Source organism: Fringilla coelebs (assembly GCF_963513975.1).
Source record: "Fringilla coelebs genome assembly, chromosome: 1".
NCBI classification, from domain to species: domain Eukaryota; kingdom Metazoa; phylum Chordata; class Aves; order Passeriformes; family Fringillidae; genus Fringilla; species Fringilla coelebs.
The window spans coordinates 130,012,512-130,035,764 of record NC_140028.1 but is presented as its reverse complement, the minus strand read 5'-3'; the positions used below and the strand labels follow the sequence as shown (position 1 = coordinate 130,035,764).

At 38.4% G+C, this 23,253-nt stretch overlaps 2 protein-coding genes across 9 annotated transcripts in view; one reads left to right on the top strand and one right to left on the bottom strand.

The window, feature by feature from the left end:
* Nucleotides 1–6: 6 nt before the first annotated feature.
* Nucleotides 7–21,317, bottom strand: KRIT1 (KRIT1 ankyrin repeat containing). Of its 4 annotated transcripts, XM_084215425.1 has the most exons (19): nt 21,241–21,304; nt 19,821–20,145; nt 19,690–19,746; nt 19,029–19,150; nt 18,588–18,747; nt 17,419–17,511; nt 16,358–16,487; nt 14,014–14,257; nt 13,619–13,734; nt 13,047–13,190; nt 11,771–11,927; nt 11,397–11,504; nt 9,626–9,782; nt 7,347–7,498; nt 6,470–6,636; nt 4,529–4,616; nt 2,627–2,833; nt 2,204–2,320; nt 7–1,746 (listed from the first exon to the last, which is right to left on the bottom strand). In XM_084215425.1, exons 4-19 carry the CDS (start codon nt 19,128–19,130, stop codon nt 1,678–1,680), a joined length of 2,211 nt encoding a protein of 736 aa, XP_084071551.1. In that variant the 5' UTR covers nt 19,131–19,150; nt 19,690–19,746; nt 19,821–20,145; nt 21,241–21,304; the 3' UTR covers nt 7–1,677. The 4 variants fall into 4 exon arrangements, with proteins under 4 accessions (XP_084071551.1, XP_084071550.1, XP_084071549.1 ...); XM_084215424.1 differs by lacking the exon at nt 19,690–19,746 and having other exon boundaries at nt 21,260–21,317; XM_084215423.1 differs by lacking the exon at nt 19,690–19,746.
* Nucleotides 21,318–21,424: 107 nt separating this feature from the next.
* ANKIB1 (ankyrin repeat and IBR domain containing 1) overlaps nt 21,425–23,253 on the top strand; it is an 88,229-nt gene continuing 86,400 nt past the window's right edge. For 2 of the 5 annotated variants that reach the window (XM_084218958.1, XM_084218954.1), the window contains exon 1: nt 21,428–21,822. The gene's annotated coding sequence lies outside the window, so the exon portion shown is untranslated. Of the gene's footprint in view, nt 21,823–21,993; nt 22,070–22,265; nt 22,357–23,253 lie in introns of those variants that run through there. The other 3 variants (XM_084218959.1, XM_084218955.1, XM_084218956.1) reach the window with 3 other exon arrangements.

Below are 23,253 nucleotides of genomic sequence, written 5' to 3'. Positions count from 1 at the left end.
CAAGTATGACTTGTTGCAAACAATTTATTAGGTAGTAATAAATAAGAATTTAGCAGAAAGGACTATACAGTGATAAGGCATATTGATAGTATAGTTATATAGGCAACTGACACACCTTCCTAACATTTTCCTCTAGTTTTCTAAGAAAGTGCTATGTAGAGAAATGTATTTCTGCTACCAGCGCCAAGTGATAGCAGGGATGCACGATGAAGGACCTGATTGTTGCATTATTTACTTTAAATAAAGCATAACAATCCATGAAAATGTACTGTTATTTAGGCCTGTGAAGTTTAAGTAAAAAATTACAGCTTGCTAAGAAGAATACAAAATACAAGTCTCCCGTTCATGTTTTTAACAGCTTACTACTTTAATTTCTTAAACTGCAGTTACTAGTAAGGAATGAGTAAAGTTACTATACAACAGCACAGTTCTTCACATTCATTTTAGCTTTTATTTGAAAACTTAGAGGCAAGTGCTAATTTTTATTTTTTATAAAAGCTTTTTTTTACAAAATATTGCACACTATTTTTAGCATGCAGTTTACACGGAAGAAATAGTCAAGTGCACTTAAAACCCTGAAATACAACCAGAAACTTCAAAGATTTATGTTATAGATTCTATTTTAATGTACAAGGATATATTTCAGACTGCATAGAACCCCACCTTACACTTGAGACCCAACTTGTGGAGCCCCAACCCTGACTCTACAAAGAGCAGGCAGAATGCTTACAAACTGTTTCTGACTTCCTTGTCATCTTCATTCTTGCATCCTGCACTGCTCTTAGCCTGAAGAAACTTAATTAATTAGTAAGAAAATTAATTTAAGAGAAATAACTTAGTACCTCCTGTCGAAGCTTTTGTTACTGCATATGTGTTGCAATCCAGGGTAGGATTTATAAAACTTTCTGAAGTCCTCTGAGTAAGGTTCATCTGTAAATCCCTGTCTCCCTCTCCTCCATACATATATTTTATATTGCACAGCAAAAGTAAAAATCCATTTTACAAAACAAGCATGCTAAACATTCAATATGGCTTCTGAATGATTTAAAGTATTTCCCTTTTGGCATCCTCATGCAGTATTTTAGAATAAATATGAATACAAAGTATGAGAAAGTTAAGAGTAAAAATAAAGCAAGCTAAAATGTTTGCCAGAAACCAAATAAAAAACAAGAGTTTATCAAAAGTAGTTGCACAAAGGTCTAACTGGTCTTTTAAGCGTGTTTATCAATAGTATCTTAAAAATAGAGGGTATCTACAAAATACTGCAACATATACCACCTCCTTGATGTTCCACACAATGACACAAAAGGTAAACAGGTTAACTGAGACTTGCTTAATGGCACTGATAGTCCCATATTTCTCTGGGAACAACAGCTTTACTGGATTCATGCTTGTCGAACTCGGTAAACCATTTAGATTTCATCAGCTTTATTGGTTAAGCTCAAGCCCTACAATAGTTAATATATGAAACACAAAAATACTTATAAAAATAATAGATATGTTGTATAGTTTTTTTAAAAAAATAAACCATGCAGCTTCTGTACAAAGTTAAAAAACTGTACAAATTGACTTTTCTATTGTGTAAAATTCATATACATGGAAGTCCTGTTATGAGGAGGAACAAGTTGTTTTTTGCTCAGCCATCAGATGCCATCTCATAACTATTGTTCATTTCCATCACTCGTTTCTTTCAGTTGGCATTAGCTGGCCATTTAATTTCATCAGGAGTTTTACAACGAGTCCTGCCTATGTAAGGGGATGCAATTAAATTCTATCAGCATTTCAGAACTATGACAACCAAGTACATGACAAATGCAATTCTCAGCTTTATCCAATCTCAAACTCCATAACTTTTGATCACAAAGTTAGTGTCTCTGGCTCTCTGAATTTCATTATATTTGGAATTAACCTAAGAGAATGAGGGATTGGGCATATGCAAGAAAGTTTCAATTAAACAAAAGGTTTATCCTAATGATTATAGATGCATTTTATGTATTTTGAATTCTGAATGCATCACATGCTAAGAAAACAAGCAAACATTCTGAAATACTAATAAAAAGTTTTAAAATAATTTTTGTAGGGGCTTGGTTTAGGCTTCTTTTATATTGTGCAAGGGTGGTTAATCTCAAGAGAAAAGAGGGTTGTGTATCTACTTTAGGGAAAAAATATTTGAACATAAAGGATGTAAAATCATAGTGCTTACCTGTTTGGTATGTACAATAAAGCTCATTTTGTTTTCCAGACTGTGGATTTGAAAACATGTATCTCCATCTCCCAACTGCCACATAAAGCAACCATACTTTAGGCTGAGGAGTAAAGCCTATGACCAAATGTAGGAAACTGTCACTCAGAAAATATCCTCCATACTTGCAAACTGAACTTCCCTTCATTCACAAAGACTAGATTCAGACTTAAACCACTACGTTCTACAATGCAGTTGTAGCTCATAAAGTAGTAAAGTGAAAAAATATAAGACTTCACTAGTGACGTATAAAAATCTTAAAATCTTGGAAATTTTCAGTCAAGTTTAACTAAACAGTTGGATGGGAAATCACTTCTAGTACAAAGATTTTAAGAGGAGAGAATGAAATTTTATAGTTATCACTGGCAGTTCACTTAAGCTGACCTTTGTTTCCATGTTGAGGAGGTGCAGCCCTTTTACGTTTACTCCTACGTACACTTTGATGACTTTATGGCTACTTGAACTTGCTTTGGTGAATATCTGTCCTGTGAAAAAAGCTGCTCCATAAGTCGGAATTTCCCAGCAATTCTGCAAGAACATGCGCTGAAGGTGATGCATCTCCTTACTGACACCTTCACTGGTGCTGAGATTCTAAAAATAAAGAAACAATGGCAATCAACAAGTCCTTCCAAACAGTTGGGATTGATTGAGGAAAATTCACTGTTCAGCACAATCCCTACTAAATGTTTATTTCCAAAGTGCTTTCCCATCAACCATCTTCCTACAGCTAAATTAAACCTTAGAGCCATGGAAAGGCTCAAGTGCTAGAAGAGACTGAGGCAAAACCCAGACACCTGTAAGAGCCTTGGAAATCTGAGCACAAACGCACAACCTCTGAAGGGCCCCACAGCTTTGCCTCTCCCAGAAGTAACTGGGAGTTGGGATGGGAGCAGCTATGCACCCATCTGACACCAAATGCATCACAATCTTTAGAACTAAGTATTCTTCCTTCTTTTAAGGAGTCCAGTCCAGTGAGACATGGTAAGAGAAGCAAACACGTCCTTCCAAAAACATTGATTGTTTTTTCTTTTCTAAGCAAAAGAGAGGTGTAGATCTCTTTTCATTAGTGGAGCCTTCGTTCAGAATGAGACAGGCTTCTGTTCCTTCCTCTTCAGTAGAGTGCAGCAGTCAGAACAAACTATTGCTGGAGTGCTCCTCAAACCAGAATGATAACAACCAATCTAACAAATAAAAATTGGTTGGGCCATGGACAAGATCAGAAGGCACAGACACGGGGGAGAACACAAATCTTCAACAGTTAAGGGGCCATGACTGTGTGTGGTAGACAGTATCAGTCTCTCTGGATCCATTCCCTGCCTTACAGCTGAATTCTACACAGCCATTTCTAACATGTAAAATCTTCAGAACAAAGGATTGGAACTTCTTTCCCCTTCCCCCCATGCCCCACACTCCAAAACAATGTCTCAAAAGCAGAAGTCAAGAAAGCTATGCTCATCCTTACATATAATTTGATGACAGAGTAGATGACTTTGCTACACCATAGTATTAGACCACCATCCCCCCCTCCTTCATCTCTATTAGAAAGAATAGGAATGATCTGCTAATTTCTGACAAAAAAGGTGTGAGCACCAAAACAAAGTTTATGACCGAGTAATCTCATCTCAAAAAGAGCAGCAAGGTTTGAAAACATTCACTAGCTGCCTCTGCAATGCTTCCCGGCAGCCACCTTTAGCCAGCTACCAACATCAGCTGGTACAGTTCTCTTTCTGACACGCCTCACTTTTTCCACAATTACTTGTGAAGGCCACAAATTTAATCTGACCTCATTTGGGACCCACAGGCCTCAGTTAGATGCATTTTTACACAAGCAGCCCAAGTCCAAAAACTTTAAAATTTTTGCTCAATTAACTGCTCTAAACAAAGGGGTCTCTGTGTGCATGTATGTGTGTGTGTGCACATGCACATCAGCAGCACCACCAGGTCCTTAAGATACAAGTTACACTGACAAAAAGGACTTGGGGATCCATTGCTACAAGTGGACAGAGAAATTTAAATCAGAGTAGATTTTTTCACACCTATGCCCAAATTGGAATTGTGCCCAATACAGAGCTAACACTGAAGGTAAATGAACAGATAACAAACATATTTACTTCTAACAAAGAGATCTGCAACTGTACAAGAAATATATTCTAACAACCCATCCCAAAAATTCAGAGTATACACATTTTTAGCTTTTTATACCAGTATTTCTGTTCATTAATTGACAACCAAACAGTCAAAAATGTTAAAGAACAGGATTTTCTACTACCTGCTTATTTATCTTACCTTGTATTCATGAAGTATCCTGTTTGTCCAATGAGGAGCTTTGCTTTTTAGTTTAGTTATTGGTACGATAGATTTAAGATTTTCTTCACTAAGAGAAAAACAAAGAGGAACAAAGTCTTTCTTCACTAAACAAAGTAAGAAAAAAGAAAAATGTCTGCCACAGTGTACCTTCAAGTCATATACTGAGCTAGACAGTTCCTACTCCATCTTGCCTCATCAGATGAGATAGTTTCCTGAGATACACTGCAATTCTCAGTTAATGAAGATCCACCTTTACATTATACACTCTGTGTCAAACATCATGGACATAGCATGGAGAGGAAATGCCAGCAGAACACACAACTCATATTTGGCTAGAGAGCAGTTTGCTGAATTCCAGGTTGGAAGCCAAAATTACATACAAAATGCCATTTACATCAACATAGCACATACTCAGAAAATGTGACAGACTGTAGATACTCTTCCTTCCACTCCTGCAGTCAGCACTACCAAGGACTCAGCTCAATTAATTTCCACGTTTAAGTTATATATTACATGACACGAAAGAGAAGCTACTTACATCAACTGCTTTTTTTAAAAAGCCAAAATGTAGGAAACAAAAAAAACTAAAAGAAAGGATGCAAACCTTTACTAGTTTGCTTTTATGTACAATTAAGACAGTGCCAAGACCTAGTGATGTAACCTATTTAAACTGTATTTGGCAGTATATATGATCTGCCAAGCAAAAACGTGCACAGGACAGTGCATCAGATCTTTAAGGTCAAGGATACTCTCATACAAACAATAACTAGGGATATATTTTTGGAATTACTAGTCTTTTAATGAACATTCATGTCTACTACAAAAAGAAAAACAGATTATGAAACTCCTCATCTACACGAAGAAGAATTATGTGAATGTGGATGGAAAGCACGTCCAAATGGCTTTTTATCTAGCCCGAACTATCTTTGCAGGTAGTCCTGTCTGTAGAGCCAAACACTTCCATTGAGCAGGATGAACTTGGAACCACAGTACTGATAGGCCTCAGAGTTGAGAGGAACACCACTCTGCAGCTGCTGGGAGCCAGCAGGGAGTAGTTTCAAACAAAACTCAGCCATACTGAACTGCACACTTGTACAGGAGGGCAGTCCCACTTAAATCCTGTTCTCCTTATACTCCATTGACTGGCTGTGCAACTGCAGGACAGTACATGCAAAAACTCATCAGGCCAAGGCAGCTCAGCTAATGCTGTGAATAAGAGAAGATGAGAAGCATAGCAGCATTCCAGAACAGCACAGCTGCTGTTGAATGAATTAAGTGAGGTGGAGATGGCAGGGGGTGAAAGTGCACACAGTAGAGAACTGGAATCCTCATGGGCTCAGATACTGCTGCAGAAATGTATGTGGGAAGAACAAGCCATCCCAAAATAGCTCAGCTACTGTTCTGCTGGCATGCAGAGAGAAGGAGAAAGAAAAATACCATCTGGCTGAGCCCTACTGGTGCTATGGGTTTGACTAATTTAGTACAGCATTTCTCCTACAAATGACAGAAGAGACAATATCACTGCATGGTCTGTCCAAAGACAGAAAACCAATCCCAGACATTGGTCCAACTGCCATAGTAAGATGTTTCTTCAACATTGCTCAAGGCCTCAGTTCTGTCAGAACCCTTCAATAAATACTGTTGTTTATTTTGGTATTACTGTATCTCAGGACAGATTTTACACACTACAGAACCTCCACCCCTCTGTCTAGGACTGCAATATTTAAGATTAATACATTTTCACACACAGTGCCCAACTTCTATTAATGCTTTAAGGGTTACATGGTTACTCTGAACTATAGCTCAGTGATGAAGAAAACCAACAAATATATTATACCTAAAGTTTGAGGGTTCCATAGGAAGTGCTATCTAAAAATACTTAATCTAACCCATAATTTTAAATTTTAAACACATACTTACTTTAGAAAGCCCTGTTTATGTTTCTTGCTCTCATAATTTCCATAGACTATTTGTAGAAGCAGGCTTGCCAGTGTAATCAGCTTTGCATCAGGTGATGTATAAAAACCTTTGAGTAAATTATATCTGGCCTCATCAAAAAGTATAAGAATAGCCAAGGGATCCTCAATCTGTTAAAAATATTTAAATAATATTATTTCTTTGTAAAAAGGAAAGTAAGCTTAGAAACTATGAACGGCATTTCTCACTGATTCAGAGACAGAAAACAAAGGTGTGATCCTGACTGAAGTGTACATTTTAGTGGTGCTTTGTAATAGAAGCATTGTTTTTCATTCACTTCCTTTAACACTTCACTGATCTAACACACAAATGAAAGGCAACTAGCACACCATGCCCAATCAAAAAGTTCACAGAAATATTGGTATCTGCAGATTTCTTCCCCCATAAATTCATTTTCGGTAATATGTTTGCATAATCCCATTGAAATCAACCAATTAAATAACTGAAAAACAACAGCATAAGGAATAAAATCACGCAAGTTGTTTTTAGCTGTATGACAGACAGAGACTGACACATGGAGATAATGGATAAACCCAACAGAGAGGGTGAGAAAGAAAGAGAACAAAGAGATGATAGGAAGGCAAGAGAGAGGAAGGCAAGAATGTGAAGACTCAAACCATTACAGAAAAGGAAGGCAAGAATGTGAAGACTCAAACCATTACAGAAAAGGAAGGCAAGAATGTGAAGACTCAAACCATTACAGAAAAGGAGTTGTCAGTTTAAAAAGTTTGGAAATTATTACAGTCACCATAAACACTGAGTGTTGATGGTCCAGGTGTTCTGAGTCTGACCATAATTTCAGTCACTTCCAAGTACTGACCTTTTTTTCTATTTCCAGTGGAAGTCTCACATCCCTTCTCAGGAAAAGCTGTGAAGTTTCCCTTTGAGGATCCAAGTTTGTCAGTTCAGTGAATATTTCGGGCCAGTCTCGAATATGCTGCAAAGGTTTGTGATATGGCTTCAGCTGGAGACCTGAAAAATAACAGGTTTGTTTCCAAATAAACAAACTGAATAACCCAGCACATACACACACACACATACACATAAATTATTAAATGCTGCACCAAACCCAGAGTACCTCAAATTGAGGACTCATTAACAAACATTTTCCTATGTTTTCTAAACTGCTATATAGAAAGATTTTGAAAATACGGATTTATTGACAAAACTCTTAGCAACAATTCACTAAATGCAATAGTGGTAAAACTTTGTTTCAGTTTCTCAGGAGTGAATGCTATTTAAAAATTTAATGGAGTACCAAGACTGGCCTTAAAAACACAATAGTAAAACATGAGAGACTCTTGTCTCTATTATTGTAGAGAAATATAGAGAAATATAAAGTTCAATAATCTTATTTCTGACAGAAAAATACAGATATAATTTATCTTCTAAATGTATTTGCCCTTTTTGTTTATATATAAAAACCATAAACTTTTCAGAACAGACATTCTTCTTTTCAGAAGACATTCTTCTTTTTAATCTGTAAAATCTCTTGATTCTTAACAAGCTAAAGTCAATCAATGTTTCATATTCTCTTGTGTATATGAGAGCTGAGAAATTAATACAGAGCTTTCAGCTACAGTCGTATTATGTACTAGAGCCTGTATCTTTGGCTTACTCACTCACCCTGCCTGTCCTTGGATTATCACTTGACTTTTCCTAGGAGTGAGGTTCTAGGAGGCTCTATCTGCCTCACCCTCACTGCTTTGGCTTTCACACTGTGGCATTTCCCACCATGTGAAAATCGTAAATGGATACATTATAGCACAACATCTTCCACTGGGAACAATCTGTTCATTCAACTTATCCATCTTACATTCAAACACAGAAAAGCATCATCTGTTCTACAAGCAAGAAACCTACTGTCCTTACAGTTGTACACAAAATGCAACATACTTTAAATGAAACTTATCCATTAGTTGTTTGAAGCCATAAATCAGGAGCTCATTTTCAAATCTAGGCTAAATATCTAGAGAATTACTTGATGTTACACAAACAATTTACCCCTCAAATGCAAGGGTAATACCTCAATGATTCTAGGAAAACATTACATACATATTTAGAAAAGGCAAAAGCAGCAAGACTTTAACCCTCAAACACTTCCTTTTCTTCACATTAACATCTATGTTTAGCTGAGGGTTACAGCAGTCATGTGGCAATACAGCAAAGTAAAAAGGCCAATGGTATGACACTGAAAGAAAAAGATTAAAAGAAAACTAAAGAAAAGATTTCCTTCAATAATTAGAGTTACTTAAAAAAAAAAAGTAACAATACCACTGTAGTGCAGCATTGGCAACAGTAAATAAAATTTTAAGTGCAAGGCTTCTGTGTTAATAACACTTTCAACACAGTATCCTATCAGACCACAACTGAGCTTTGTAATCCACAAGGTGTCCCATAGCTATCTCGTTGCAGCAGTACTGTTGACCACATTAGCTGAAAATACCCAGCCACACTTGTTGACTCTTGGGCTTCTACTTATCTTCTAGTATATATCTCAAATAAAAACTATAATATCTTTTTTATTTAGATCAGAAATACCAAAAAATACCATAAATATAAACATGACATTTTACATCAGCATTGTCTCCCATCAAATACATTTGAAAACTTGTTTATCAAAAATTATTTTGGTACAAAACACAGAAAAATTCATATGATTAAAGGACCTAATGAAAAAACATTAATCATCTTACTTTAATGAGTAGTTTTAAAAAAACTAAACATTGGTAAAAACAACTACATGCATCCAAACTCAATCTGGGAAGAAAAATATGGATAAATCCAGGATAAGCTACTGGTAAGGCCTATGACAGGCAAGCTGCCCTGTAACAGAAAGGCAACTTGGAAGCCTCATCTTCCTGGATGAAATACATTATAGGTGCCAGAATGATACAGTCAGACCTGTTGAGGGTACCCAAAGTAAAAGCTAAAACAGAGAATCTCTCAACAGCTCTGAGAGCAGTTTGGAGACATCAGGCTGTGAAGCCTGTCAGAGCATGTCTCCTACTCTCCTAAGACAGCATTACTTTTTCCTAAAGGCAAGCAGAAATAAACTATGATAAACCCTCAAGTATTACCATTGTCCCTTTTACTTACTGAGGTTCTCAGAACAGATCCAGATAGTGAAGTACTGCTGAGTTTCTTGAGACAGGCGCATGCCCTCCATTATCTGCTGCACAGTTGTGTTGTTTCCGTGTTTCAGCTCCACAGAGCGATATGACCCATCCATACGATAAATCCGTGCCTTCTCATACTACATAAAAACAGGAATATATTACACAAACAATTTGTTAAAATCCCTTCTGTTTGTGGTTTTATCAGCAACATCTATAATGCTGGGAAAAAGAACACTGCACAACTCCTACGTATTTATTATTTACCCAAATTGCTTGTTTCATGTTCTGTGCAAGTTCTTATACTGTGTTTTTTACAACAGTAACTCCAAGAAAGATCTTGATGGTATTCTGAGGATTTCTGTTGAACTCCAAGGCAAGCAGGTATTTAAAAGTTCCCTGAGGGATCTGGGCTCAGCTGCCTATGCATATCCCAAAATGTTCACTTTGCTATTATGGTTATGAATTTTTCCACCCTATACTAAAAAGACTAATTTTTAGAGGGAAGCACGACCCTTTACTCAGAACCCACTACAAGAATACAATCTCACTAAATCTTATAGTGCTCCTGTATAGTGCTCCTCTAAATAAATCTTATAAATAATAAATCATTTTCCCTTCAGAACTCCCATAGCTTTCCCTGAATTGCATGTGAGCCCACAGTATGTCTCCTGAAAGACATACATAAACATATATCAGGTGCTTAAAGCATACATGAACAAGTCATAAATCAGTGAAGTGTCTTGTTTTCATTTCTGTAACAGATTAGATGTTTCAGCTGCTTGAATAAAAAGGTTTCAGGAATTTGTTATTTCTCTTCCTCAAATCTACTAAGCCATCAAGAATTGAGTTCCTAAAAACTTCTAGAAAAAAAAGATGGATAGCTTGGAAAATGACAACTGATTGAAAATGAGGTCGGAATGGAAAACATCAGGCTATTTTTTGCTGCAGTAGTCACTGTCATTCCTACTGCAGTAGTTTATAGGGGGAGTTTATACGTTGATATAATTAAATAGTAATAAGTGACAACATAACATCACGCATTACACTCTGAAATCTACTTAAAACATGTCCATTAGTCTTTAGAGTCATTAGACACACCATCACATCATCTACTGCACAATAAGATCCTTAAAATGAAAGTCAGTTCCTTCCTTAATTATTTTGGAAATCATTCATGCAGAGTGAAATGAAGATAATTTAAAACATCTTGAAAAACTGACAGGTTTAGTACCACCTACTTACAGGGATATAGGTTGCATCTGAAGTCAAAGAAAAGAAACAAGTGGGTTTATATCATTTGACTAATTTTAAATCTACTTCAGGATAAGAGAAATTGCATTGTAAATTTTGTTTCCTATCCTGGCTAAAGCTCCACTGGCTGCCAAGGAAGCCTGCACTGAGGCTTTAACTGATGAAAAGCCTATTTCATAGAAGCCTACATGTAGCCAGGTGAATGCTCCTGCCTATCAACATATAAGATAAGAATGCATAAACATATAAAATTAGTAGCTGATGTGATGCTCCTACCAATAAATTGGAGCATCATGTTTATATGTTTTACATGTATTTCTTGAGCCATGAAACAGAGCAGAAACATTTAAAGAGACAAAATGCCAGTTTGCCAATATTTACACTAAAAATTTCAAGGTTCTGCACGTTTCCAGTAACAGCCAGAAGTGACTCTAGCTCTTCAAAAAGATTAAGTGTAAATTAACTATAAACTTTAAAATATTTAGAAAATTAACACATACAGGTTTATTTATGGCTTCCTTCAGTAGTTTTGCAGCTTCTTCCCATTCATTTTGTTTGTTCTCTTCACAGACATTCAGCGGAGATCTTCCTTGTTGATCAGTAATGTGCTACAAACAAACAGAAACACCAATTCTACATTGATTTCACTGGAGACAGGTAAATATTTACACATTTTTGAGATAATTAAAATTCTTGACACCAGAGTTCAAACATTTAATTGATACACAATAGGAAAAGCAGAGGTCATCAAAAACACTTAACCATTTTTCAGTAATTGCTAAACAAGATCAGCGATCTGACACCAAAATATTTCTCATACACAAGTTAGAAAATGTTGCTAAATCGGCTATTTCTGTACACAAACAGAACTTACTCTGTCAATTTCAGGATGATTTAGTAGAATTTGCACTATTTCAGCATGCCCACCTCCAGCAGCAAAATGAAGAGGAGAGCTAAGTTGACCATTCAAAAGATTTGGATTGCATTTCCCTTTCTCCAACAGCATTCGAGTGGCTTCAACTTTTCCATACCTGCAGACATGTTTAAATCAGAACAGACATAGGAAATATATAATAATTTTTTTCAGATGTTCCCAATTATGAAAAAGTGTTTCTTCAGATGGTCCTGTATGAAAAAGTGTGGTTTTTTCCACACTGAAAAGTTTTTAGCTTTCAAATTACACCAGATACAATGGAATATAATTAAGTTTGTAGAAATTAATATCAGTTTTACACTTCTTTGGTAATCACTGGTCTAGTAACCATTGATTGGATTCATGAGAGACAAACAGAACCTTGCTTTAAGCTAGCTAAGTTTGGGTAGTTGCAGCAATTCAGTCATGGCAGAACAGAGTCCAGCTTTGTCTGGAAAAAAATAATCAGTGTGAGAACCAGAGTTCAGCTTCTGCTTGTCATGCAGATGGATCTTGAGGATTCTTAACCCCCATGCTTATAACTGGTAACTCTTGTGTATATTTGATGTATAAGGTATTTACAAACTTTCTGAGAAACACTAAAAATCAAGTAAGAATGTGAACTTTTTATAATCAAGTTTGATTTTCATGTTATTCCTATCATCAGACATACTGACCACTGTATGTACCTAAGACTAGCTTCCATGAAGATAAAACAAAAGCATTTTTGTGACTGAGAAAAGCTTTCAAGCTTTTACAGATTAAATCACAGAGTTATAGTCAGACATGTTGACCTCTGTAAATCACCTAGTCCAACTTCCCACTTAAAGTGTGTCCAGCACCAAAACATGCTCAGCTCAGCTACCGCTGTGCTGTAAAACTGCTAACAGGCTTAAGCCAACACAGACTGTGAAAGTTACCATGCTGAAGTAGACCAGTGCCTCCAGCAGGAATCAGAATAGTCAGGAGAGATACAAGAGGCAATAAGTAAGTGATGACATGATCTCCACAACTGGTCTCCCCAAAAACCATTCAAATTAAAATAATCGCAAAGCCTGAAGCAATGTCTCTCTTCAGAAGGTTAACACTAGCATATATTATAATGAAAGCATACAAAGTCTAGAGGTGTTTTTTTTTTTATTTCTTCTTTTGGAGGCTGATAAATTACATAAATGATAGCACTAAAGAATCATGACAGGTAGAATGCACTTGATTGGCACAACTATGCTTGACTCACCAGCATGCATAATGGATTGGTGCCCAGTGGTCACTATCCAACTGATTAACAGAAAACTTTTTATCCAGAAGGTGGCTTAGTAAATCAGAGTCTCCTTCACAAGCACTGCGGTGAAGAGGGAAATCATCTACCCACTGGTGTTCCCTACAAATTAAAAGGGGAAGCAGGAAAAAAAACCTTTCAGAAATATTGCAATCAAGAACATCAACTTTTTAAAAGTTACTAACATAGCACTAACCATAGGTCTACATGACGAGTAAAGGGGAAGTTCATGCAGTTAAAATATGCCAGTATTCACACAAATAGGGTTTTTGTCATGCAGAAATCAAGCCATAGCTGTATTTATTAGAGTAAGAAATGCTCCTCTAATGTTTATAATTCACACCCTTCTTGATTCATCCTTTTACTGTTGTGTTTCAACACTTTAAGATTTCAAATAGAATTTCATTTAAAATATGTATTTCTACAGTGAAGCATAAAATAATAGGAATCTCATTTTACGTCTACCAAGTGCTACTGTAATAAAACAAAACAAAATTATTCATTAATGAAGAAGAAATGTAACATAATACTTGTCCTCTGTGACACTGCTCATGCTACGTTGCCACTTTTCTCTTTTAGGAATCTGAATCTTTGAATAGTCTGGGGCTCCAAGGCCAAAGTATGGATTTATTACCACCTTGTCAACCTGCAAAGACATAATTTAAACACAACTGAAAAAATATCTTGCTAAGATCTGGCTACACAATCCCCCATTCTGGTCATGTATTCTCTTAAAAACAAAGTTATGATAGTAACATTTTATAATGAAAGAGAATTACGATCAAATATGAGAATTTGAAAAACTAGTGCACACTTACTGCTAAATAAACAACTCTGATATGAGCACACACTCATATCAAACAAATGAATGAACTCAAAAATGTATATATGTTTCACAAACACAAAATGAAAATATAGTTCTTACCCTATTGGTATACTGAAGGTCAGATCCAAACAAAGGATTATAGATACACATATCTGCTTTCTCCAATGCCAGCATTTTACTCTTTATTTCCAGGGCAGTATAACCCATGTGCAATGAGCTCTCTGTTTGACCCGGTTCTATAGCATAGGCAGGGTTTATCACATTTGTTTTAATTCTTTCAAGAGGAGATGGTCTGAATAAAGCTGGGATGGAGTGAGACTGGGTGTGCCGTTCATCCAACCACCTGCAGGAGAGAATGGGCAAGTACTTAATTTTCACGTAGAAAAGGATCATTTTGGTCATGCTGTCCATTATTTTGTTTGATTAGGGATTGCATATATGATAATCACACATTTGAATTTTAAAAAATAATTATAATTTGCACAGACAATTTTATAAGACTAAATTACTCCCTGAATGTGAAATGTGTTAACCACAGTCAGTTTACCAGTTGTATTTGCTCAATTCTGTGTGGATGCAAACTCTTTAAGAGAAGGAAATTATACACTAAGACTAACACGGGTTATAACCACAAAACCACACCAACACTTCATTTACTTTCAGTTTATTAACAGTACTGCTCTGAATAAATTCTGAAACTTAAAGCAGTTTTTTTAAGGGTGAGTTTCAATATCTGTACTGACTTAAGCTTTTCAACTCACATGTTTCATTAGGGAAAGACAGGAAAAGGCAGCAAACCAGAAGGTTCAGTTTTTAAACTGCTAAGTCTCTTTCACATAGGCTACCACCTGACTTTTTATAAAGCTCTGCTGAAGTTTATTCTCTTCTCAGTGCACTCCTGCTGACAGTATTGAAGAGCTTTAGAGCTCTCTTATTCTGTGCTACCAGGGGAAGTCAGTACTGTACACCTGCTGCATTTTTCCCACCACATATGCAATATAACACAGGGCTCAGGACAAGTTGTTCATCTCAAGTTTTGGATAAATATATTTTTACCAAATTGTTAAATTGTTTTAGTGTTATATTAAGTGGGGCATTAAAGGTCTAAAGGCAGGTTTCTATTTAGGTTTCTGCACATGCTTTCTCACAAGCTTGAGGTAAAAATGTGCTTTGCTGAAATACAATAAATTCTGTTTAGTGATTGAGCCTGAAAATAGAAGAGAAGTAAGTACATGCTTAGGACATCCACTGACAGACCACTTGGATCTTGTCTGTCCCAGAAGCATATGTGAGGATGGCAGAAGGTAACCTGAAGTTCTGTGCATATGCTTAGGCCTATTTTTAAGTCCTAAATCCAAGCTATTATGTCCTGCAAAAGCAGCATTCTCTTCACTTACTCATGGTCCTGGCAGAAAGAACAGTAGAATTGTAGTCATTGTGCTATAAACACACTCTAAGGTATTTTCAGGCATTTTCTCTAAATATTTGGTAGATAAATTAGTTATGGCAGTTTGAATCTTTGAGAAGGATTGTTTCAGATTATGTACATAAAGAATAAAAAATATAAACCATTTTCTATTATACCTCCAAGGCTTCTTGTGAGGCTTGAAACACTTTTAAGCAGAACTTAGAGCTTGAAGGCATTCAGCAAGCAGCAAATAAATTTAACTGGTATGATGGTATACATGGAAATACTACAACTCTACTAATAAATTGTAAAAACCCTTCACACAGAACCTTTTAGGTAAGAGCCTGTAGCATGATTTTTTACATTAGCCAGAGGTTTCAGCTAACTTTATTACTGTAAATAAGTTCATACACAAGTGTGTCTGGTATTTCTTAGTTAAGGGTACATTAAAAAAAAAAAAAACAACGAAAAACCCCAAAAGAACAACAACAAAAAAAAACCCCACTAAAACAACAAAAAACCTGTTCATGTATTCAAACTACTATAAATCTGACTAAACAACTAATGACCTTTCTGAAAGTTAATTCCCTGCTGCAAATAAATTTGTGTGTCTGGGGAAGATGCACTCCCTTTCTACAGGGAGATTTAATTTAAATGCAAATCTTAATGGTATACAATTAGAGGATATTTTTACTTCACTCTGGCAAATGCTCTTACTCAAATGACAATTATGTCATTTACAGAAGATTAAATATTATGATTTTACAAAACATTCACATGAACTTCCAAAAAGCTACTTGATTTAGATAAACACACCATTCTTGAGTTTGCAAAAAGAATTTAGAAATATGTTCTCAAGGTTTCAATCTCTGATAAATGTGAAGAAAATACCATGATGATTTCCTTCTTAACCACAAGAATGCTATAAAAACTATGTGTTACATTGACAAATTATCTTTTTAATATATATTTATATTTTGATATAGAATATCTAAGTTTTCATTTTAATGTATTTTTACTGATGGTGTCTCTTACTTATCCAAGGCAATTAACATTTTTGCAGTAAGTGTAGCAAAGTGTGTGCTGGATTCACTGCAGACTCTCATGATGTCTTGTAAACAGTAGAACACAGGGCATCCAGGACTGTATGTATATTTCGTATTATCTAAAAAAGAAACATTCTCTGAAGACACATCCGTGAGAAGAATCTTATTTTCCCTCCTGCATCTTTTGTAGTTACACATCCCTAATGAAGACTATAACTTTAGACTAGAGTGACTTAATTTTCTCCAAATAATAATTGATAGCAATTACATACAATCCTTACATAGCAATTCACAACCCAACAGGTTAGCCTTAAAATCCATGCATATTCTGTCACTATTCCATCAGTGTGATCAGGTTCATTTGAGGAATAAATGTTAAATGCATCCTGTTACCATAAAAAAAAGGACTATGACTCAGGACTAGGAGGGGTATGTATTGGCAGTGGTAACTCCCCAATGGTATCTATTTGATAGATTTTATCAAGTCTTATAAGTAAGGCAAAAATGAAGAAATTTCCCCAAAAGCACATATTTTACTTCAGTATTTTTAGAAACACTTTCTTGACAAGTCATTTACTTGGATTTCTAAATAATCTGTTTACTGTTTAGAGACTTACTTATTCTTCTCTGAGTACAGAACACTGAACTGAATAGGATGTCTTAGAGTTGCATTCAGCAAATTCTACACAAGGCCTGTGTTTTGAAATATAACCAAATTAACAAATACTGCTTAAACCAGAAGTGTGCTATTTTTACAAAAACAAAGGCAATACATTAAACCAAAGGTTTCTTCCTTGATTTTAGACTTCTTCAAAGTTTAAAATATTCAGAGTTTTGCACCTGCCTGCAACTTTTAATGTTTAAATACAGAAAAAGCCATATATAATATTAAAATATATCAATAGCTCATATATTATATATATAATTATAAATATAATCATATATCAATGAGATAGATATATACAACTCAAATAAGTCATATAAAAAATAAACCGTCAAGTGAACTACTGCTAAAATGGGTGCAGCTTCACAAATCATGCTCAGTGTTACCTTTCACAACAGTTGGAACAATGTAAAGAGATGCTTCCTGGCCTGCTTTCTCTCCATCTAGAGGAAACTTCTTCATTAACACCACACGCTTTCCTAGCACATTATTTAAAAACAAAAAAACAGACAAACCACAAAAAAATTAATTAATCATCAAAACAAAGAAAAATAATCTAGAGTTAGCTATCTGAAAGCTTACCAGACTCAATCTTCCTACTTTCCAGGAAGAAAAAATTATGAGCTATAATCCAAAGAAAGCAAGTAAAATTTAAATACATATGAAAAACTAAAGAACATGAACATGTATATACCCATTAACATGAAAAAATTATATGACTGGAGCCCTTTTTAACTTTTCCAACCTCAGCTGCATATTTTAGCAGTGTACAAACTAAGCTGTGCATAATTAATGCTTGGGCCATCTGAGTGAGTCGAATTAAAACTCTCCAAACTATGCAAGGAACAGAGTATTTGCTTTTAGAAGGTATTCCTCTATGTGTATTAATTCTGTTACTCTGTGTTTGCTGCATTATTAGCTCTGTTACGCCCACTCAGCTGCAGCTATTGCCACCTGCAACATTTTACCACTTAAACAACAGAGATGAAGTCCACAGCAAAGACCAGAAGTCCTTTAGTCATTATACTTTATACCAACCTGGAAATGTAATAGGCTGGCTAAAACAAATTTGTCAGCACAAGTGTGATGTTCTCTGCTAGATGTAACAACAAGGGAAAAAATGTACTCATCAAATTCCATCTCTAAGGGTACAGTTTTGCTAGAAATATTTTCATATATATACTGTCTTCTGAACAACTGATTTAATAATCTATCAATTCTCTAATCCAAGGCAAGTTTTAGCTGAAGTTAATGATACAAAAGCCACTTTGATCTGGTTTACTGGAAGTTTAGCTATAAATCTAAACTTGAGGTGAAGCAGCAGCACAGACAAAGATTCATTTATTAACAATCATTTAGTAAACACTTTATAGAGTTGGAAAGAAAAGAAAAACAAAGGTTTTAGCTGTATAGCTGGCTTAGGTTTTTTTTATGAACTTCAAAATGCATCTTCTTTCTTTATACTAATTTCATGCTTTTGTATAACTTTGCCATGCCAATTTAGAAAACATTTTTATAGTGCTGTCAATAGTGTATTGGATTAAAATGGTTTTACCTTTAATACCCTGATTGGCTGGTGAAATTGGTTTGGTGGCTTCCAATACGTAATCCAAAATGCTCTGGGTTATCTCAGTGCCTCCTTGAAGTTTAGTTTCTAGCAAAACTTTCTTTCTTTTTTTCTTTTGGCCTTCAATGGGAACTTCAAGGAGCAAAATCTTTCAAACAATAATGAAACCAAAGAAGTTTAAGCACAGCTGAAAGAAGCACAGAACTTTTAAAAAATTATTATTATTATTTATTATGCTACTGTAAAAGTAGTAACAAAATTCAAGAAGTACTAAATGTTGAGGAGCAGAATGGTGAAGTCAGAATGACCTCTGCAGCAGACTAAAGAGTAAAAGACAAGGCTACATTCTCTTCTGTTATATTATTGCTTATTTACTATACTATTTAAAAAACCAAATAACTAATACATAAAGAAAAGAAATAGTTTTACTTCGTAGGATTTAGCTCGATATTCCCGAGAATTGAGGCTAGCAGTATTTTTTGGACGAATCACAGCAACATATGCATCTCCAATGTTTTCTGGGTTTCCCATCTCTCCTTCTTACTTTATCACTGGAAATAATGAATAAACAGGAAGAAAAGGTTCAGCTGAAAAAAACATCCAACAGCACACCAAACTTCAGGATGCAGTGCTCGTATCCATTCATACTTTGCATTATTCATTTATTGTTTTTTTAGCTGGAGAAATGCCAATGGCTGATACAATTCTACTTCCTTTTTATGAAAGGGGAAAATAGGATGTCATATAGATTGGATACAAATAAGCTTGTTCTCTAACCCATCTTTTAAATAAAAGCAATGTATTTTTTTTTTCCACTTTGTAACTATCTTCCCCATCTTGCAAACCAGACAAAAGGCCAAAGAAATTTTGAACTCTGGAAAAGATGTGAAATTGAAAAAGAAAACCATTTCAAAGTGACAAGCACTGTGATTTATAAATTGTGCTGTAACAAGTATTGCACTTCTATGAGTTCTGGATGGATTTCAAGAAAATACCTGCTTTTCTTCTCCCTCCACAAAGTAGAACAAAGTCTTGCCTACAGCCAAGTAACAAAGCTGATAAAAATAAACTATAATATGGATTCATTTACTTAGTTTTGTTTCAGTGGGGCTGCAAAACTGGTGCACAATTCATTCAAATCAAGTTTCTGAAAGGAATACACCTTTAGTTTCTAGAAAAAATGAATAGAAGCATTTAGATTTAAGAAAAAGCTTTGCTTACCCTTCTGTTAAACCAAGGTGACAATTCCTAAAATCACAAAATTGTATGGAAATTATATGGAAAACCTCCTAAAGCAAAATCACATATCAGCTTCCAGAAAGAAGGTTATGTCTGACCATTTCCACCTTCCAGCTGATCATTTTCTTCATCTGCACATGAACACCCTTTCATTCCATAGCATCAGTAAGCTTATGCTTTTTGCAGATTAATTCCTCCACATATTGTAAATGTTAGTGTTCTAGCTTCTCCACCTCTTCTAGAAGAAACAGAGGTCTTCAGATTCCTATGCCCTTAGTTCCAGTATTTTTCCTGGGATCAAGACTACCTGAAAAGATATTGAAAAAGTCTCAACCTAAATAACAACAATAAGCATTGATATTTTCACCATCAGTTAAGATAAATACATTAGTTAGAGGAATCAATAATGGTATGCGAACAGTATAATATCTGAAGAGAAACAGCTAATGATTCACAGTAGCAAATTTACAGTATTTAAGTATTTAGTATGCTATTTACAGTAGCATCTAAAAACATGAAATAACATGTTGACTTACAAGAACTCATATTTTAGGATATTAAGAATTTTAAAAGAAAAAAGAAACAACCATCCTTTAATGCTCAGCTGGGAAAGGCCTGCTCCTTGGGTTTCCTTACACGCGCTTGGATACACAGGGTTTGGGTCATAGGCTTGTGTGGAGGGAACCTGCACTGGTACGGCCTGGATGACAGGCGGCGGGTCAGGTGAATAAGCAGTGGGTGAACTCCCTCTGCCACTGCTCTGCACTAAATTCAGCGCAGAATGAGCACGTCTGTGAAACCGACAGCGCTGAGACTTGCAATATGACTCCAGAAAACAAAAAGTGAGGATGAAGGGGGCGGGGAGGGGTGCTGTAAGGATGTGACAATAAACACAACCAGCTTCAGAAGACACCACCACGAACTGATTCTGACCAAAGCCAGGTGCTAACAACGCGGCCCCATTCCAAAGGCTGCCGGTCTAAGGGATACGCCTCACCCAGGCTTCTCCCAGCACCACCGACCCTTCCCGCCTCCCGCAGGACCCGCCGGGAGGAGACGGAGGGCGGCTCCCTCCGGGACTCCCGGCCGCGCCACCCCGGCCAGGCAGGAGAGAGGCCGGGGATATCGGAAGCCCCGCAGCGCTACCTCGCCTCGGCACGGCCGGAGGGCGACGGGCGGGAGGCGGCTCCGCGCCCCAGCATCTCCCGCCCGGCACTGCCCGGCCGGGAAACGCCCCCGAACTTCCCCGGCCGCGCCCAGAAGCCGCCGGGCAGCGGCCCCCGAGGGGTACTCCCGCTGAATCCCCGAGGGGCGAGAGCGGCTGCCCCGCGCTCAGGACGCCCCGAGACCAGGGTGAGGGAGGTCGCCCCGGCCCCGCTCCCTCCCTGCCTGCCTGCCTTGCCTTCCTCGGTGGCGCCTACCGCCGCCTGCCCGCCGCATCCTCCCGCCGCGCCCGCCGCCCAGGCCCCGCGTCCCGGCCTGCTCCGCCCCGTCCCCGCCCCGCTCCCTCCCACGGCGCGGTGGATCCGCTTCCCGTCGGAGCCCCGCGGGCCTCGGCTGCCGATGAGTTTCCGGGTCGGCGGCCTGAACTTGTGTTGCCGCCGCCGGTTGTTGACCGCGGGCGGAGAAGGAGGGAGCAAGCCGGGGCTGCCGGCCGCGTCGGGAGCAGGAGGTGCGGCTGACGGGCGGGGAGGCGGCGAGGCGGAGCGGCCCACGGAGCGCCGCCGGCAGCAGCTGTCAGCACCGCCGCCGAACAAAGGGGTAGCGAGCAGGCGGCAGCCGCAGCGCCTGCCCGCGCCGGGGGCCCCGGCGAGCTGAGTGACAGCCCCGGCTGCCCGTGAGGCTCCCACTGGAGCGGGCACTCCAGAGGGCGCCGTACCCGGAGTGGAGCGGGAGAGAGGAGCGGCCGCTGGGCACATGGAAGCTCTGAGTGGCGGGCGCGGAGGCGCCGGGAAGGGCCGGGCAGAGCCCCTGTGAGGAGCCGGTGAGTGTCCGCGGTGCTGGGCGAGGTTCAGGCGGGGGCTGCGGGAGAGCGCGGCCAGCGGAGCCCGCTCGCGGGTGAAGTCTGGAGGCTCCGCACATCGGGGCGTCGGCAGCGCCGCGCATCGCGGGGGGGCCGGGCCGGGAGGCGGCTCCGGGGGCGCCTCGGTGCCGTCGGCAGGCGAGGGGAGCGGAGAGCGGGAGGAGGGAGCGGCCGGAGTGCGGAGGTGAACAAGCGGCAGGCTACCGAGGTTAGTGCGCAGGGGGCTGTGCGGAAAGGGGATGGCGGGAGCCACGGGCCCCTGGGCCGGGGGATAACGGGGAAGAGAGGCCGCCTCCGGCTCGGGGTCTCGGCCGGCGGAGGGCTCGCCCGGGAACTGGCCGGTGGTGGCAGCTGCCCCAAGGTTGCCGGGACTGTCGTAAAGTTTGGAGCTGCCCGATGGTCTGGCTTCAGCCAGGCAGCCAGGTCCCGCTGCTGGGCTCATGCCCACCGTGTTCGTAGCCGGGAAATCTTGCCTGGAATGCAGAAGCGAAAAGTGTGAGTGGTCAGAGTGGGAGCGTGTGCTGGGGGCGAGCTGTGACAGAGTGACCTGGCTTCCTGGCTCGGTAACGCCGTCAGAGCAGCCCTTGAATGAATTTAAATGCTCGCGATCTCGGGGGTGTGGGGTTTTGGGGGTTTTTTTATTGTTTTTTTTTCTTTTTTTCTTTTTTAACCCAGTGGAAATAATTTAGTTTTGATACCATAGCATTTTTATGTAAGTAGCTGTGTCCCTCTCCCAGGCATGTCTAAGCACATACTGGAAATTGGGCAACTTTTAAAAATTAATCTTGATAATTCATGACTAGTCAGTCTACCTCTTATTTACAGTTTATATAGTATGCAGAGGATATACAGAGTCAGGAAAACGTACTCGGCAGAGTAAAGAACTAATACTACAGCTTAAATTGTTTGCACGGATCCCTCCATTATGACTAACCGTCCTTGATTGCACCTTCTTTGAGTGCATTTCTGTGCTTGCCAGTTCCAGAAATGGAGCTTTAGTTGTAGACGTAACATCAATAATGTGCTGTAATTTAAGTACATTCACTAAAGAGAGAGACGGCTCTTGAGAGGATTTTGGCTGTAGAGGTTAGCAATGAGAAGAGGCTGTGTCTTCCTTACATGTATGGCTGTTTTATCCTTACTTTCATCTTTTTGATTTTCGATGTGAAGTGTGGTGGATTAATTTCTCTTTAATCTCTTTTGCGTACAGAGGAAAATTCCTCTTCTTCCTTGGGGGGGAAACAGGCTTTAGTCATAAGGAAAGCAACAGCGTTTTTCAACTACTTAGAACATGTGACTTGTTTCTACATAGAAACAAATTGGTAGAATTTATAGCAACTTTTTTTTTTCTTTTTTTTTTGTGTATGGGGAAAGAATAAATGGTTGTATTTA